The sequence below is a fragment of the Microcaecilia unicolor genome, chromosome 7, assembly GCF_901765095.1.
Source record: "Microcaecilia unicolor chromosome 7, aMicUni1.1, whole genome shotgun sequence".
Taxonomy (NCBI): domain Eukaryota; kingdom Metazoa; phylum Chordata; class Amphibia; order Gymnophiona; family Siphonopidae; genus Microcaecilia; species Microcaecilia unicolor.
The window spans coordinates 49,580,466-49,598,557 of NC_044037.1; the positions used below are offsets into that span (position 1 = coordinate 49,580,466).

At 44.2% G+C, this 18,092-nt stretch overlaps 1 protein-coding gene across 1 annotated transcript in view; it reads left to right on the forward strand.

Annotated features, from left to right (window-relative positions):
- LOC115474987 (sodium- and chloride-dependent neutral and basic amino acid transporter B(0+)-like) overlaps positions 1–18,092 on the forward strand; it is an 88,060-nt gene that overhangs the window by 53,047 nt on the left and 16,921 nt on the right. The window contains exons 10-12 of the mRNA XM_030210728.1: positions 728–846; positions 11,010–11,109; positions 13,700–13,809. Of these exons, the coding sequence (XP_030066588.1) occupies positions 728–846; positions 11,010–11,109; positions 13,700–13,809 (329 nt within the window). The remainder of the gene's footprint in view (positions 1–727; positions 847–11,009; positions 11,110–13,699; positions 13,810–18,092) is intronic.

Here is an 18,092-nt window from a genome sequence, read left to right on the forward strand (position 1 = left end):
GTTGAAACTACACAGACAAACAAGGTAGAAACCTGTGAATAATTATCTTCTAGGCATCAGCAGGAGAGGCGCCCCTTGAAGAACTCACTGTACTATCATGAATTGTGTACTTGATTAGAAATCAACTACTGATCCAATGGGCTCCTCAAAGTATATCTCATTTGCTGTTGCCCAGAGGATCAATATTTTACTAGTATTTTATCTTGATTGTGTGGTTCCCATGGCTTCAGCAGTAAGTTTCTAGTCTCTGTTCCCCTTGGCGAGTTTCACACTGGCCAAGCAAAAACAAGTGCTTTTTCCTTGCCCCCTACATTATAATGGCACCGAAAATAAATTGATTTTCAGGTCATTTGATTTGTTGTGTTTTATTGTATTTTTCAAATGACATAATCTCTCTATTAAAAACGGATGGAAAAAAAAAAAATGGATGGAAAACACCACTTCTAGAGTGCAAAATTGCTTGCCCCATTGACTTGGATAGAAATGAATGAAACAGAATGGATGATTGATCCAAAAATGAAGCAAACCAAAAGATTTTTCAGATGGGAATGACACAAAACAATATAGCTAATATACTTTTTAAATGATAGCGCATCCTATAATTTACAGTTATTCTATTATAGCCATTGTTAAATCTATGCCCTTTCTGATGTATATATTTTGCTGAATGCCTTGCCCTGGAAAATATGCAGTATCCAATGCTCTTAAAACATATTGTCCTTTGCAGAAACAATTACAACAGCTATTGAAGATATGTTCCCAAAAGCAATGAAAAAAAAGAGAATTTCTATCACTACTGGCTGTTGTGCAGTTTTATTTCTTCTTGGTCTCCCCTGTGTCACTGAGGTATAGTAACAACTAACTGTTCATTGTAGCAACCTGAGAATTAGTTAAACCTGGTAAAATTCAAATTGCATTTCAACTGATGTGTATCTGCTGCATTAAAGGGAGATAATATGTATAGGTGGTATGTAATTCTCCTCTATGAATGATATCAGAAGACTACCAGAATTTGAAGCAGTACATCTTGCCAGCTACATCTATACATATGTTGATGGAAACATTTATACTCTCCTAAGAAACTTTCATCACTGTATACTGAACGTGGTCTTCTTTGTACTGATTTTTCATGCATTTTCTTAGCAGGGAACTATGGGGATCAGTATTTGGTGGTCCAGCAAAAGTATAAAAATATGGATATAATTTATCCATACTTTACATGATCATGCATATCTGTTTATCTGTTCATCTGTCTGTCTACCCATCTATTGATTGTAATGTTTGAGGTGATAGTAACATAGATCAGACCTCAAATTCAGGTCTATGTGGTCCCAGTTTCCCAGGACAATCCTAGAACGTTGGGAGGAATGAAAACCAGGGCTGCACTAGAGCGGGTGGAGGAAAAAGTCAGAGGCTACATAGGAACAATTCCAGTGGACCGAGATCCTGAAGAACTGGGTTCAATGACCTTGGGCAAGTCACTTAATCCTCCATTGCCCCAGGTACAAAACTTAGATTGTGAGCCCACTAGGGACAGAGAATGTATCTGCATATCAGACTAGATTCAGTAAATGGTGCTCAAATATTGGCGCTGAAAAAATTGGCACTCAATGCTATTCTATAGTGAGCACTGAAATATGGGAGCCCATTATAGAAGTGTATTGAGCGCTGACTTCGTCACCTAATTTGGGCACCAGGAGTTAGCCTGCTGAAACAGGTATAACTGGTGCCCGATTTGGGTGTATACCCCCAATATTCTATAACACAGTGCACAAATTTTAGGAATGCCCCTAACCCACTCACGCACCGCCCATGGCCATGCCCCCTTTTGGGCTGTGAGCTACCGGCTTTGGGCACGCATTGTTATAGAATTGTGTGACAAGGTGTGTGCACAAATTCAAATTGGTGCCAATTAGTGTCAGTTAACATCCAATTATTGGCACTTATTTGGCTCATTAACCAATTTAGTTGAGTGCACATTTTGGATCGGTGCTCAGTTTTGGGTGCCATATACAGAATCTGGGGGATAATGTGTACAGTGCAGCTTAAGTTTAGTAGTGCTATAGAAATGATAAGTAGTAGTAGTAATTCAATAGGAACCTATCAGGGGGAAAGCTATGGAGAGGCAGGTTTTCCACAGCCAGTATATAATGGCTTTTAGGAAGACATCAGAGGTAGAGTTCCAGCCCAGGTCTTATGGGGAGGAGTAACCCACTCCTATGGAGGAAGAAAAGGCTGACATTCAGATAATGGGGCCAGAGACTGAATACATGGATTACACTAACCAGAAAACAGAAACTTCAAGGAAAGGGATGGAAGTTGGAATGTAATTGTATGAAGTACTGAAGCTAATCCTTTTTGTGAAAACAAGCAGCCAGTGGGTGGGCAGCAGGAAGATACAGCTTAAAATTCCAGCCAGTAATTTACTCTTAACAGATTAAAATAGAGTGGAGGTAGGCTTCATTTTCCGATTGACAAAAAAAAAAAATTTAAATAATTTGATGATGTGACTAAGGAAGTTATATTTATTGTTATTTATTTATTTTAAAAATATATATATTCCTCTCAGTCTTAAAATTCTAGGTGGGTTACAGTGTTAAAAAAATGCACAGGCTTCTGTATACACACAGTACGTTTGACAATGGATAACACCATAAACACATGACACAACTCCATACATTAACCTTATAAAATCACTCATAATTTCCAAAAACTGTTCCTTGATTCTACACGAGTCACATGCTAACTTTAGTAAAATCGGGGAGTACCTGAAGAAAGGGCTGACAGGACATAAAAGAAAGGAGCAATAAACTACTACTGCTACTTTTAATTTCTGTAGCCAGTGATGGCCCGACCATTAGGCCACCTAGTGCGGGGGCAGTGGCGTACCAAGGGGGGGGCGGTGGGGGTGGTCCGTCCTGGGTGCACGCCGCTGGGGGGGTGCTGCGCACCAGTCAGCGTCGTTGGTTTCCATGCTCCCTCTGCCCCGGAACAGAAAGTAACCTGTTCCGGGGCAGAGGGAGCATGGAAACCAACGACGCTGACCAGCGCGCGGCACCCCCCCAGCGGCGTGCACCCGGGGGGGGGGGTTCTTTTGCCAGGGGGGTGTCTCTTCATCGGGGGGGGCGGGGCGCTGCACCCGGGGGGGGCGGGGCGCATCGGTGATCCGCCCCGGGTGTCAGCGCCCCTCGGAACGCCACTGGGCGGGGGCCTCAGGCGGCACACTTCAGAAGCGGCATCTCGAGGGGGCGGCAGCTACAGTGATTCCCATATGCTGCCCTGCCGCCATCAGCACCCGCCTCTTCCCTTTACTGTGGCTACCCGCTCAGGCAGCAGCAGTAAAGGGAAGAGGCGGGTGCCGCCGGTGGCAGGGCAGCATATAGGAATCACTGCCACTGCTGGGTTTGGAATGTCACCATAATGAAGTAAAACGCCCAGAGGGGCAGCATCTTGACCCGGGGGAGGGGGGCGGCATGTAAGATCCGCCTCAGGCAGCATCTTGCCTTGAGCTGGCCCTGTCTGTAGCACTAGTAGATATATGCAGCACTGTACACAAACATGTAAGATTCCATCCCTGCTCAAAGGACTTTACAATCTGTTCAGGACAAACAAAACAAATAAGGAATTAGTAGGTTGCAATTGTTATGGGAATGATTAAAACAAACATTGGTGCTCCATAACCACATGTTCCTGGAAATTTTTCAAATGGGCAAATCCATTAAAAGGAAGACATTTTTTTTAATCTTTATTTATTTATTAGGATTTATTTACCGCCTTTTTGAAGGAATTCACTCAAGGCGATGTCCAGTAAGAATAAATCAAACATGAGCAATAGTCAAATACAGCAGTAAAAATATTCAAATAACAATACAAAGTATGGCAATAGTATGCTACTTACAATGTCAACACAATACGTATATGGGATTCATATCTGGCATCCTTACCTCCTAGAGCTTGGAGTTTTTCTTGAACTCTTTCTAGATACTACTTAAGGCTTGCATATTTTCCTTCAAAGGCTTCAATGTGATATCTGTTTTGTTTGCTATTTTAAATTACTCATGGAAACCGACTGCCATTAGGAAGCAGTCCGTTTCCTTTGAAGAGTGAGCCACAAGAACACAGGCTCTCCCCTGCATTACTAGTACTACTACTAATACAACTACTAGCATTTATATAGCGCTACCAGATGCACGCAGCGCTGAACACCTGACATAGAAATTCCCTCCTCAAAGAGCTTACAATCTAGATATAACAGACAGGCAAGACATTACAGGCAAGGGAATTACAGGGTAAAGAGGAACAGGGGGGAGAAGGGCAAATGAGTAGCGGTTAGGAGCCAAATGCAGTAATGAAAAGGTGAGCTTTCAGCATAGATTTAAAAACAGGTAGAGATGGAGCTAGACGTATGGGTTCGGGAAGATGGTTCCAGGCATAAGGTGCCACGAGATAAAAGGAATGAAGTCTGGAGTTAGCGGTGCAGGAGAAGGGCAACGTCAAGAGAGATTTGTTCAGAGAGCGGAGTTCACGGGGAGGAGTGTAGGGAGAGATGAGAGAGGAGAGGTAATGAGGGGTCATAGAGTGGATGCATTTAAAGGTCAGTAAGAGGAGTTTGAACTGTATATGGAAGCGGACAGGGAGCCAGTGAAGTGACTTGAGGAGTGGGCTAGTGTGGGCATAACGATTCTGGTGGAAAATAAGTTGAGCTGCAGAATTCTGGACAGATTGGAGAGGAGAAAGATGATTGAGCGGAAGACCAATGAGAAGTAAATTGCAATAGTCCAAGTGAGAAGTAACAAGGGTGTGAATAAGGGTTTTGGTGGCGTGTTCAGAAAGGAAGGGGCGAATTTTGCTAATGTTGAAGATAAAAAAGCGACAGGTTTTAGCGATTTGTTGAATATGAGCAGAGAAGGAGAGAGAGGAGTCGAAGATGACTCCAAGGTTACGAGCCGAGGAGACAGGGAGGATATGAGAGCCATTAACAGAGATAGAGAATGGGGGAAGAGGGGAGGAGGGTTTAGGGGGGAAAATGAAAAGTTCAGTTTTAGCCATGTTTAATTTGAGATGGCGTTGAGACATCCATGCAGCAATGTCAGAGAAGCAGGCAGAGATTTTGTCCTGGATTAAGGTTGAGATTTCAGGGGTTGAGATGTAGATCTGAGAGTCATCAGTGTAAATATGGTAATGAAAACCATGGGATGAGATCAGAGCACCAAGGGAGGAGGTATAGATGGAGAAAAGGAGTGGTCCAAGGACAGAACCCTGAGGCACACCTACTGAAAGTGTGGAGTGAGAGGTAGGAAGAGAACCAGGAAAGAACAGGGCCCTGGAATCCAAGCGAGAACAGCGTATCGAGAAGTAAGGTGTGGTCAACAGTGTCGAAAGCAGCAGATAGGTCAAGAAGGATGAGGATGAGCATTAGATGATATTTGTGAGCAATATTGCTGAAGGATTAGAAGGAAGTTTGCCTTAATGTAGATGACATGAAGAGTTGCAACAGAGCGGATACCCCAGAGAGAATGGACAACATGAGAAGTGATCTACAAAAATTAGAAGAATTGTCTTATATTTTGCAGTTAAAATTTAATACAAAGAACTACAGTGATGCACTTTGGGTGCAAAACTTCAAAGAAACTATATATGATAGGGCGTGAGAGGCTCTTATGCAAAGAGGTGATAGTGTCTGAGGGTCTCATGATAGCAAAACAATGTGATACGGTGGTGGCCAATGCTAGAAGGATGATAGACTGCTTATAAACATAACCAGCAGAAAAAAGATGTTTATGCCCTTACACAAGTCATTGGTGAGGCCCCAGTTAGATATTGTTTTCAGTTTTGGAGGGTGTATCCAGTGGCGTAGGAAGGGGGGGGGGCGGTGGGGCGGTCCGCCCCGGGTGCACACCGCTGGGGGGTGCTCTCTCTCTGTCCCGGAGCAGGGAACCAGCGAGGCGCCGACACCCCCCAGCGGCGTGCACTAGGCGGATTGGCTCTCCCGCCCACCCCTCACCGCCTTCCAGGTATGTTCTTCTCGGGGGGGGGTTGCGCTCCGGAGGGGGGAGGGTGCGCCGCGCTGCACCCGGGGGGGGGTGCGCAGCGGCAACCCGCCCCAGGTGTCAGCTGCCCTCACGACGCCACTGGGTGTATCTTGCTAAGGACAGAAAAAGACTTGAAGCTGTTCAGAAGAAAGCAACAAAAATGGTATGGGTTTGTGCCAAAAGATATATGAGAAGAGACTTGAAGACCTAAATATGTATACCCTAGAGGAAGGAGGGACAGGGTTGATGTGATAATAGACATTTAAAAACTTGACAAGTATTAATGTTCAAATCGTTTTTATTGACGAAAAATTCAGAAGATACAAGCAGAATACTGCAAAACCAATACAATACAGGTGCAACAACAATTTCCAACCTTTCTTTTGTCGTCAATAGGTTTGCATATATCCCCAATCGACCCACCCCCTCTCCCCCCCCCCACCCTAACCCCTCTTGCTTATGTGTCCATCTTGTTATTGATGACAAAATACAAAAACTACTTATACAACCATCCTGCTTATAATCGAAAGAGAAAAATGCCTATATTGCGACCCAAATCGGGATATGGACGTCTTTCTTCCGTGGGCCCCCAAATCGATATAATCGAAAGCCGATTTTGGGCGTTTCCAACTGCAATCCGTCGCAGAAACGGGTAAAATTGACAGGGGCGTGTCGGAGGCGTGGTGAAGGCAGAACTGGGGCGTGGTTATCGGCCGAGGAGAGATGGGCGTCTTTAGCTGATAATCGAAAAAAAAGCCGTTTTTACCGTGATTTTGGTTCACTTTTTTTGACCCTTTTTTTCACGAACAAGTCCCAAAAAAGTGCCCCAACTGCCCAGATGACCACTGGAGGGAATCGGGAATGACCTCCCTGGACTCCCCCAGTGGTCACTAATCCCCTCCCACCAAACAAAAAAAACCCACTTTAAAATCTTTTTTTCCAGCCTCTATGCCAGCCTCAAATGCCGTACCCACCTCCATGACAGCAGAATGTGTTCTATCCTGTGACAGCCTTTCCCTGGTTCTGATGTGGCTCTCGAGTGAGTGTGACACCTTTTCTGTTATGTAGGTGTAGGGTATTGGGCTCCGTGATTCCACTAGCTTGTGGCAAATGCTCACGATGTTGGTAGTTGGTAGGCTCTACTCCCATGGTGCTTTTCCCCCTGCTTACTGGGTCAGAGTGTGCCCTGTTTTGTTTCTGGTAGTCCATGAGGTAGTGGCCATTTTTGTAAGCCAGTTTTAGATCCCTTTCACGTGTTAGCCATGTTACAGAACTTAGTTCCTACCTTGAATGTGGCTGAAAGAGGGCATTGTACAGCATTCTGCCAGCTCTGACCTACTGCTCATCTCAGTACCAGGGAGACTCGTTGCCAGTGGGGCACAACCTCTGATCTGCAGTTAACTGTGAGTAAGCGTGCTTATTCCAATAAGCACGGAGCGATTAGTCTTCAGGTGTCAACTTGTGTGCCAATGTTATATAGCAGCAACAAGTCCTAGAGGCCTGCGTGTATGCAGGTCCCTGGAGCACTTTTAGTGGGTACCGCAGTGCACTTCAGCCAGGTGGACCTAGGCCCATCCCCCCTACCTGTAACACTTGTGCTGGTAAATGGGAGGTCTCCAAAACCCACTGTACCCACATGTAGGTGCCCCCTTCACCCCTAAGAGCTACGGTAGTGTTGTATATTTGTGGGTAGTGGGTTTTGGGGGAGGGGGGTTGGGTGCTCAGCACCCGTGGTAAGGGAGCTATGCATGTGGAAGCTTTTTCTGAAGTCCACCGCACTGACCTCTAGGGTGCCTAGTTGGTGTCCTGGCATTTCAGAGGGGCCAGTGTACTATGAATCCTGGCCCCTCCCATGACCAAATGGCTCGGATTAGGATGTTTTTGAGCTGGGCGTTTTTAGTTTCCATTATCGCTAAAAAAAACAAACGCCCAGCTGAAAAATGTCCATTTTTTCGAAAATATGGTCTGTCCCGCCTCTTCACGTACCTGTTTTCGGACATAGACACCCATGGAGATAGGCGTTCGCATTCGATTATGCCCCTCCATATCTTCCCAATACTCTTAATATCCAATAACAGTAACCACTTTTAAGTAGCATCAACACCATCTTTAGTATCATACCCACCACCATACAAACAAATCTTTTCCAGAGATGGGGATGTGGTAAAACTACAGATTGCAGGGAGGTAGACTTAGGAGTAACATCATTAAATACTTTTTGACAGAGAGGATGGTGAAAACCTGTAATATTCCCTATGTGGAGGTGGTAGGATCAAAAATAGTGATGGAATTCAAAAAAGTGTGGGATAAGCAAAGAGGATCCTTTTAAAGAAAGAGGAGGAAATTAAAGCAAAACATACATGTCCTTCATACTTTAAAAAAGGCATAGAGGGGTGTTGCCTGAACGGATTGATATGTACAACTCAAAACCTTATTGGGCAAACAAAATAGACCATACAGGTCTGTTTATTTGCCATCATTTACTATGTTACTGTAACCCTGGTCTCAACACAAAGTTCCAGGCACCAACTAGCTCTTCGGATCAGCACCTCAACCAGGGTCACTACAAAAGTTTTATTTCTTTACTGAGCTGGGCGCAGGCCAGGGCTGGGCTGGGCTTGATCCTGGTAGGCCGTAGGTTTTTAAGCCTCACTTGTACTTTTTTTTTTTTCAGTCTGGGAGCCAATGAAATTCACTCTCACTCCAAAGAAGCTTTCCACTCCAGGATTTTTATTTTATGCAAACAGAAATTTACAGGAACGCTGCAACAGGCAGATATCCAAACTTCATACTTAATATCAAACAGTTTCTTTTGTATCCAAACAGATTACTTTGCTGAAAAAGAGGTTTTCATGCCAGTCCAAGCTCTTGGACTCTTAATTGCTTAATTAATAGTCTCTTTATAAATCCTAGGATATTTACATATTTACAACACCACCAGTCTTCCAATACCCATCCTTTCTAGCAGAATAATCCAAGGCTGTGCTTGCCGCATGTGTGTGGTAAGCTGTCCCACTGGGCTTTATCCAGACCTCCTTGGAAGTGCTCTAGAGGGGCACATCCATGAGCTGCTGCCTCTGGTACCAAACAGACTGCTTCCTGTTCTGCTCCCGGGCTGGGTTATCCCTTTCTACCCACCCAGAACACTCCTCACACTCCAGTTAATGTTTTGTTGTCAAAAACTTCCTCTTAATTCAGCCTTAGATTATTAGGCAACCAAAAACAACATGATTACTAATCATATCACTTTTATAACTTCTCAACTCCACCCCAACTATGACACCAATTGTCAATTACTCTTTGCAAAACCTTCCCCTGGATTGAGCTCTCCCCCTCTTATCCATACTGCTCTCCCTCACTCCAGTGATTCTGGAGAGTTCTACAGCAGTCTAGTACTCCCCAGAGGAAATTTCCAAACTCAGTTTACCAGGGAATTACTTTACTATGATACTTTCACCCTTCCCTCACCTACCTTCTTTCTCCACTTTCCTATTTCCCTCTCTCCTTTCCTTCTATTTCTTCCTTTCACCCAGTGGCTTACCAAGGGGGGGGGCGGTGGGGGCGGTCCGCCCCGGGTGCACGCTGCTGTTCCGGGGCAGAGGGAGCTGCAGCGAACGAGCAAAGAAGTTTAGTGAACTCGGAGCAGGCGTGCGCCGCGGCACCCCCCCCCCCCCCCAGCGGCGTGCACCCGGGGGGGGGGTGTCATTTCGCCGGAGGGGGGGAAGGTGTAATTTAGTGGGGGGGGCGCTGCACCCGGGGGGGGGGGCGCATCGCAGCTCCGCCACGGGTGCCATCCAGGCAAGGAACACCACTGCTTTCACCCTTTGCTCTCTTCTGTCTTTCATCTCTCCCCTTCCTTCTCCACACCCTCTCTGCTCATCTCTCTCTTTTTGCCCAGCCTCCCCATTTCCCTTCCATTCCCCTGCCTCTCTCTTCCCCATTTTTACCTCTTTCCACCTTCCCTACCAAATAGTCTACAGCATGGTCTGTGGGGACTCAGACCATGTGCAGTGCTGCTGGTCCCCCATAGCCCCCTCTTCCTTCTACCCATGTGCTTCCATTTTTAAACATGAAACACACCAGTAGAGAGAGAACTGGACTGTGAGGACTGACAATGCTGAGGATGTTCTGATTCCCCATAGCCTACACTGCACTGTTATGTCAACTCAGGCTGCTTCCTATTGTGGGCTTGTGCCAGTAGATTCGAACCAAAAGCATTTGTGGGGGGAGGGGGAGCAGAACTGTTCCACAACATGCCCTCCCCAAAACTACACTTATTCTAAATTGATATTTCTTACCTAGCCTCCTTTCTGGTTCAATTGACCTTATGGGGTAAATATTCAGCCGATGGCAGTGAGCCGACATTATTCCTGGATATTTAGTGCTGGGCTATGTCTGGGCTTCGGTGCTGAATATACAGTTTATGCGGTGCTGCCTAACACATATCCGGTTAAGTAGCTATTCAGAATTTAACTGGCCATGGGTTGCTGCATAAAGATAGGACTGTGTTTTATGCGGTCTCATTTATGCGGCTACCCTAGTCAGTTAAACGCTGAATATTGGCACTTAACTGGCCAAGTGGTGACTCCACTCCAGGAATGCCCCCAAAATAGCTGGTTTTCATTTAGGTGCTAACCGCTAATGTTCAGAGGTGATAGCTGGTTAAGTGCCACTGAAAATTAGCGGAGAGCCCCGAATAAATGATTTCACCAGTCAGTGGCCGTTTCTGGCCAGTTAAATCATTTTGAATATTGACCAGTAAGTGTTCATTCATAACCTTGTATTTCAAGAAAGCACAACCCAAAAGGTTTAACAGATTGGTCAATTGAAACATTAGCCAGCCCAATATGGCTCCAATTTTCTCCAGGAACAATTCAGCTTCTAAAAATGTGTTACTAATCATCAATGGCTGGTTAATGATGCTAAGACCTTAATAAATGCTTGATGTAGTGATTTCTTTTTTCCCCCCTTCTTTAGGCGGGAATATATTGGATTGTTTTGATTGATTCATTCTGTGGTGGATGGACTCTTCTTATTGCAGCTGTACTGGAGCTGATGGGAGTCTGCTGGATGTATGGTAAATATTTTTTTTAAGTCTCAGTGAAACTGATGTACTGAAGTTTCATAAAATGGGCTGTTAATATAGGTTAATTATTTCATTAACAGGCAGAGGAGTGGCCTAGTGGTTAGGGTGGTGGACTTTGGTCCTGAGGAACTGAGTTTGATTCCCACTTCAGGCACAGGCAGCTCCTTGTGACTCTGGGCAAGTCACTTAACCCTCCATTGCCTCAGGTACAAATAAGTACCTGTATACAATATGTAAGCCACATTGAGCCTGCCATGAGTGGGAAAGCGTGGGTACAAATGTAATTAAAAAAATAAAAAATATGCTACGGTATTGTGTAAGCCACATTGAGCCTGCAACTAAGTGGGAAAATGTGGGGTATAAATGTGTTAAATAAATAAAATATAGGTGGCTGGATACTCATTTGTTTGGAGAGGATGAAGTGAGATAAGGAGGGAGGATGAGAAGACAAACATTTGCCTCTGAGGATGTGCCTAAGGTTGTCAGTTCTGAGAGGGGAAAAAACATCCACATGCATATCTTCTCATATTTACCACTGTCCACATTGACTTTATTATTTCACAAATTTTACATAACAGAGATAGACCATTTTATATTACATGGTTCAGCCTTAAATTCCAATTAAATTCTTTGTACTGAATACATTTTTTGTATTTACAGGATTGTTTTTCTAATATGTTAATTTTGTGAGATTTTGTATCCTCAAATATTTATTGTATTTTGAACAGAGGGGGAAAAAAATCTCCTGTCAGACATTTATCTTCTCATGTGTACCACTGTCCACTCTATATTTGTATTATGTCACAAATTTTACTTTGCAGAGATAGACCATTTTATATTAATATGGAATTCAGATAACACCGCCCTCTATGGTTTTCTTAAACCTTTTTTTTTACTGTATATGTTCAGACATACACAATTATGCCATCACAGGTGAAGTTCATTATACATAAAGGGCTGCACCAAAATGAAATACACCTAGGTATTCCTATAAAATACGCCTAAATTTAGGTGTACATTAAGAATAGGCCTAAATTTCTGCACGGTTTATAGAATACACTGAGCACACTTCTGCATGACTAAATTTAGTCGTGGGTAGTTACAACAAGTAAAACTTGGTGTAAATGCCGATGACTAAATTACTTGGGGACCAGGTATATTCTATAACCACATGCATAGATTTTAGATATGCCACGACCTGCCCATTCCACGCTCCCTTTTCAACTGTGTAACTTAGAATTTATGTGCATTGCATTATAGAATACACTTAGACAGTTCTGCATGTAACTAATTAATGCCAGTTAGTGTCTAATTGCTTGTTAAGTGGCAATTATTGGTGCTGATTGACTTATTAACTAATTAAGTTGCACACATAAATTCAGAATATGACTGGCTTTGTGCAGGCAACTTCAGTCATGCTACATAGAATCCTGGGGAAAGGGCCTAAATCTATATATGGTCACCTAAAAAATCAGCTACACCAACGGATAAGCATGCCAGATGTTGGATGGAAGCTGGGGATTACTGGCATTAGACCTTTTTGGAGCATGGCACTGAGAGCACCAAAGCATACGCTAATATCTTCAAACGCTCTTTATCAAGCGGGAGTCCTAAGATATCTGGGTCTTTCTGTATCATATGCAAGAGTGGTTCTAAATAGAGAGCAAAGAGCACTGGTGAGAATGGGCAACGGTTGTATTGAAAATGTGTGTGTTCGTGTTCCATTGACCAAGATTGCTGCTCTAGGAGCTGAATAGAGTGTGCACAGGGCCTGACAAAACCTACTACTACTACTTAACATTTCAAGAGCGCTACTAGGGTTACGCAGCGCTGTACAATTTAACAAAGAGAGACAGTCCCTGCTCAAAGAGCTTACAATCTAATAGACAAGTGAACGGTCGGTCCGATAGGGGCAGTCAAATTGGGGCAGTCTGGATTCACTGAACGGTAAGGGTTAGGTGCCGAACGCAGCATTGAAGAGGTGGGCTTTAAGCAAAGACTTGAAGTCGGGCAGGGAGGGGGCTTGGCGTAAGGGCTCAGGAAGGTTGTTCCAACCTGTTACTCCCACTTGACACAAGAGCTGAAACAAGTATGACCCATTAACATGGTCAAATGCCTTTTCAGCATCTAACCCCACCAAAATGCCAGGCTCCTGCAGTTCCTGTGCTCTAGATACCACTAGCAATACTTTATGAACATACATTACCAAATGGCAGCCAGCAATAAACCCCACCTAGTGTTCACCTATCAACCATGGTAAAATTTGTGCCCATCGATTAGCCATAATTCAGGCTAGCAATTTAAGGTTCACATTAAGCAATGATATCAGCTGGTATGACTTGCACAAGTTACGTGCTTTACCTGCTTTCAGTATAAGGGATATAAGTGCATCATTACCTCTGATAGGGAATGAGCCTTGCCGAATGCTAGGTTACTACAACTACCTTACTTTGCTTAGAGATTATGAAAGGGTGCATGAGATTGTTCTTACTGGTAATAGTGCCTCCCATTACTAATAGAAAAAGAAACAAAAACAGAAAAACTCATATTCAGATTGCTTCTTTCTCACACTTTACAACAGGGGGAAACCGATTCATTGAAGACATAGAAATGATGATTGGAAAACAGACCTGGTTATTCTGGTTGTGGTGGAGGATGTGCTGGTTGTATGTTTCTCCTGCAGTTTTAACAGTAAGTTAGTAGTTTAGCTGTATTAAGGCATGTTCATAGAAAAGCCTTTGAGTTAGATCTACCAATAATGTTCTCATAGCAACTTATAGGCACATGTAACCCAAGTCCCATTGGTGACTTCTGATCCACTCCTCAGGGGTTGCTTTGAAGGAAAGAGTGGATCCTGGTTAGTAGGGGGAGACAAATGCCCTAAGGCCCTCACTGCCTTTCTACTAAAACCTATAATCTTCCCTTCTCCACTCCAAAAAAAACATGTCCAGCTAGATGTATTTCCTAAAAATCACCTTTATTAATGAAACCCCCCAAAATACAAAAGACACCCAACAAAATATAAAAGCAGGAACTAAATTCAATGCAGTAAATAAAAAAACAGGAGCAGTGTAGAAATCAAAATCCTCATTCGCAGGTGCCCTCAGGTTCTTCTCAGTAATCCTAAAAACATTCTTTCTCACATCTGTACATTTAGGTAAGGCACAAGGAAAGATTACAAAAAAAAAACCCCAAAAAACAAACAAACAAAGATTCCAAAGTCAAAATAGCACAGTTCTTACTATCTACTTAGTATACACCAGGACTCAGTCCCTCACAGATCAGCATTCACTTCTAAGATTGTCTGTTGGGATGTACCCTCTGATCCGACAAATATCTTTAGGTATACCAAAATACTATTGCATCTTAACATTTTCAGGCAGATCTTGAGTTCCTTTAAACTATTTGCTTCTTTTCCACTACTGAAATATACCATCAAAAATCTCTCCAACAGATCAATCTGAATATAGGCAAAAGAGAATATCAACAGAAAAAAAAATCAAATAACACTACTTATTAAGGCATAGTTTCTCGACAAAGTTTCTTAGAATCTAAGAGCCAGCCCAAAAGTCTAGGCACCAGCTTGGAACAACTGGAATTTTTATTAATTTTATGCACATTTATAATGTGTTCAAGATGTTGCATAGCAAATTATTTAACACAGTAGCAGGGAAGGAGCAGATAGGAGGCAACTGTTCTTTGCTTCACCCACCCACCTACAGCCTATCTGACAATGGAGAGATGCTTTAGGCTGTGGTTGGTGGGGCAATGGGAGATAAGCCAAAGCTGCTGATACTAAGGGTGAGTGGAATGGTCACCCGCCCACAAACCTCCAAAAGCTACAGCCTTAGCCTCTCTCCATTGCCCACCTGCCCCCAGCAGCTGCAGAATTAACCCCTCTCCCTAGCTAATTCCATCCACTCCTAGCAAACACAGCCACTCTTCATCGCCTACCCAGCTAGCCCAGCAGCAATCTTGGCTCACACCCCCATCCATAGTAGTAGCCTCAGAACCTCTCCTCTACCCCTGAAACCAGTAGCTTTTCTCAATCCCTACTCCCATCCCACCCCTAATAAAACAGATTCTTAAAACAAATTTAAATTTGTCCTACCAACAGGGCTGCTGTAGAGTCATCTCCTCAGCAACAGTACTCCTTAAGGGCCCCTCCTGATCAAGGTGACTCCATATGGGCTGCCTCTCCAGGGTGGATACCCCAAATTTCTCTCTCTCTTTTCCTCCCCACCAGTGTGTACACACACCTCCATAGCTCTCTCTATACAGTGGGGGAAATAAGTATTTGATCCCTTGCTGATTTTGTAAGTTTGCCCACTGACAAAGACATGAGCAGCCCATAATTGAAGGGTAGGTTATTGGTAACAGTGAGAGATAGCACATCACAAATTAAATCCGGAAAATCACATTGTGGAAAGTATATGAATTTATTTGCATTCTGCAGAGGGAAATAAGTATTTGATCCCCCACCAACCAGTAAGAGATCTGGCCCCTACAGACCAGGTAGATGCTCCAAATCAACTCGTTACCTGCATGACAGACAGCTGTCGGCAATGGTCACCTGTATGAAAGACACCTGTCCACAGACTCAGTGAATCAGTCAGACTCTAACCTCTACAAAATGGCCAAGAGCAAGGAGCTGTCTAAGGATGTCAGGGACAAGATCATACACCTGCACAAGGCTGGAATGGGCTACAAAACCATCAGTAAGACGCTGGGCGAGAAGGAGACAACTGTTGGTGCCATAGTAAGAAAATGGAAGAAGTACAAAATGACTGTCAATCGACAAAGATCTGGGGCTCCACGCAAAATCTCACCTCGTGGGGTATCCTTGATCATGAGGAAGGTTAGAAATCAGCCTACAACTACAAGGGGGGAACTTGTCAATGATCTCAAGGCAGCTGGGACCACTGTCACCACGAAAACCATTGGTAACACATTACGACATAACGGATTGCAATCCTGCAGTGCCCGCAAGGTCCCCCTGCTCCGGAAGGCACATGTGACGGCCCGTCTGAAGTTTGCCAGTGAACACCTGGATGATGCCGAGAGTGATTGGGAGAAGGTGCTGTGGTCAGATGAGACAAAAATTGAGCTCTTTGGCATGAACTCAACTCGCCGTGTTTGGAGGAAGAGAAATGCTGCCTATGACCCAAAGAACACCGTCCCCACTGTCAAGCATGGAGGTGGAAATGTTATGTTTTGGGGGTGTTTCTCTGCTAAGGGCACAGGACTACTTCACCGCATCAATGGGAGAATGGATGGGGCCATGTACCGTACAATTCTGAGTGACAACCTCCTTCCCTCCGCCAGGGCCTTAAAAATGGGTCGTGGCTGGGTCTTCCAGCACGACAATGACCCAAAACATACAGCCAAGGCAACAAAGGAGTGGCTCAGGAAGAAGCACATTAGGGTCATGGAGTGGCCTAGCCAGTCACCAGACCTTAATCCCATTGAAAACTTATGGAGGGAGCTGAAGCTGCGAGTTGCCAAGCGACAGCCCAGAACTCTTAATGATTTAGAGATGATCTGCAAAGAGGAGTGGACCAAAATTCCTCCTGACATGTGTGCAAACCTCATCATCAACTAGAGAAGACGTCTGACCGCTGTGCTTGCCAACAAGGGTTTTGCCACCAAGTATTAGGTCTTGTTTGCCAGAGGGATCAAATACTTATTTCCCTCTGCAGAATGCAAATAAATTCATATACTTTCCACAATGTGATTTTCCGGATTTAATTTGTGATGTGCTATCTCTCACTGTTACCAATAACCTACCCTTCAATTATGGGCTGCTCATGTCTTTGTCAGTGGGCAAACTTACAAAATCACCAAGGGATCAAATACTTATTTCCCCCACTGTATATCTCTCTCTGCCTTCCACCAACACACACACACACACACACATAGGAGCCAACTATTCAGAATGATTGGGGATGTTAAGCTCATCACAAACTATTCATCCTTGGACAAAGTGAATACATTTGCTCAATATTGGGTGTGCTCAAGCATCCACAGAGCTAGCACCTATGCACACACACACTCATAGCTCTCTCTCTCTCTCTCTCTGCCTCCTTCCAGCACATGCACACATACACACCCACAGCTCCCCTTCCGCCTTCCATCAACACCCCCCCCCCCCAAATAAATCTCTGTCAATTACCACCCCATATACCCTCCTGTAGCATACACTCCCCTCTCTGGTAGCTGTCTCCCAATGATGACCCCACTCCCATCAAAACTGAATTCTCAAACTGCTCTCCAGCTTTTTTCTTGTTTGCATCCACAGAGTCAGTCCTCTTGTCTGTGATGGCAAATGATCATGGTAAACATAGCTGTTCAGGCTGGCGTGAGTGGGTGGGTATCTCTCTTTTCTCTATACAATACCTGTTTTCACACAAATAAATGATCCCACTTCCTAATCAGCAATCAGGTATCTGGGGTGGCTCGGCTTCACTATCTGAAGCCCTAGACCTCTCACTCCTTCGACCCCACCTTCCAGCTCCAGTCCAGTAAGAATCAGAAGAAGGAAAGAAGAGAAGCTGTGCATCAGGCCACATCCTCTTCCTCTGCCTCTTTGGTGCTAAATGCAAAATTTGTACCACATGGTTCAAATTTTACACTCCATACCAAGTGGCAGAAGAGAAGCCTATGGCCTGATGTGTAGCTGCTCTGCTTTCCTTCTGCTTCTATTCAGTGCCTACTGGGGGCTTGCGGTGGGTAGGGTTGCCAACTTTTTGAAAGAGAATAACCAGACACCTGCCTCTCTCATGTCCTGCCCGTCCCTCGCCACACTACTGTTGCACCTGTTCTTTACCCTGCCCCTCAACAACCAAGTGTCCATGCTAGGGTTGCCATCTTAGAAGAAAAACAATGACTCGTGTACGCACATTCTATGATTATTCTATGATTATTTGAGTATTCACAAACCCTGCTTGATGTTATAACAAACTAAAATTAAATTA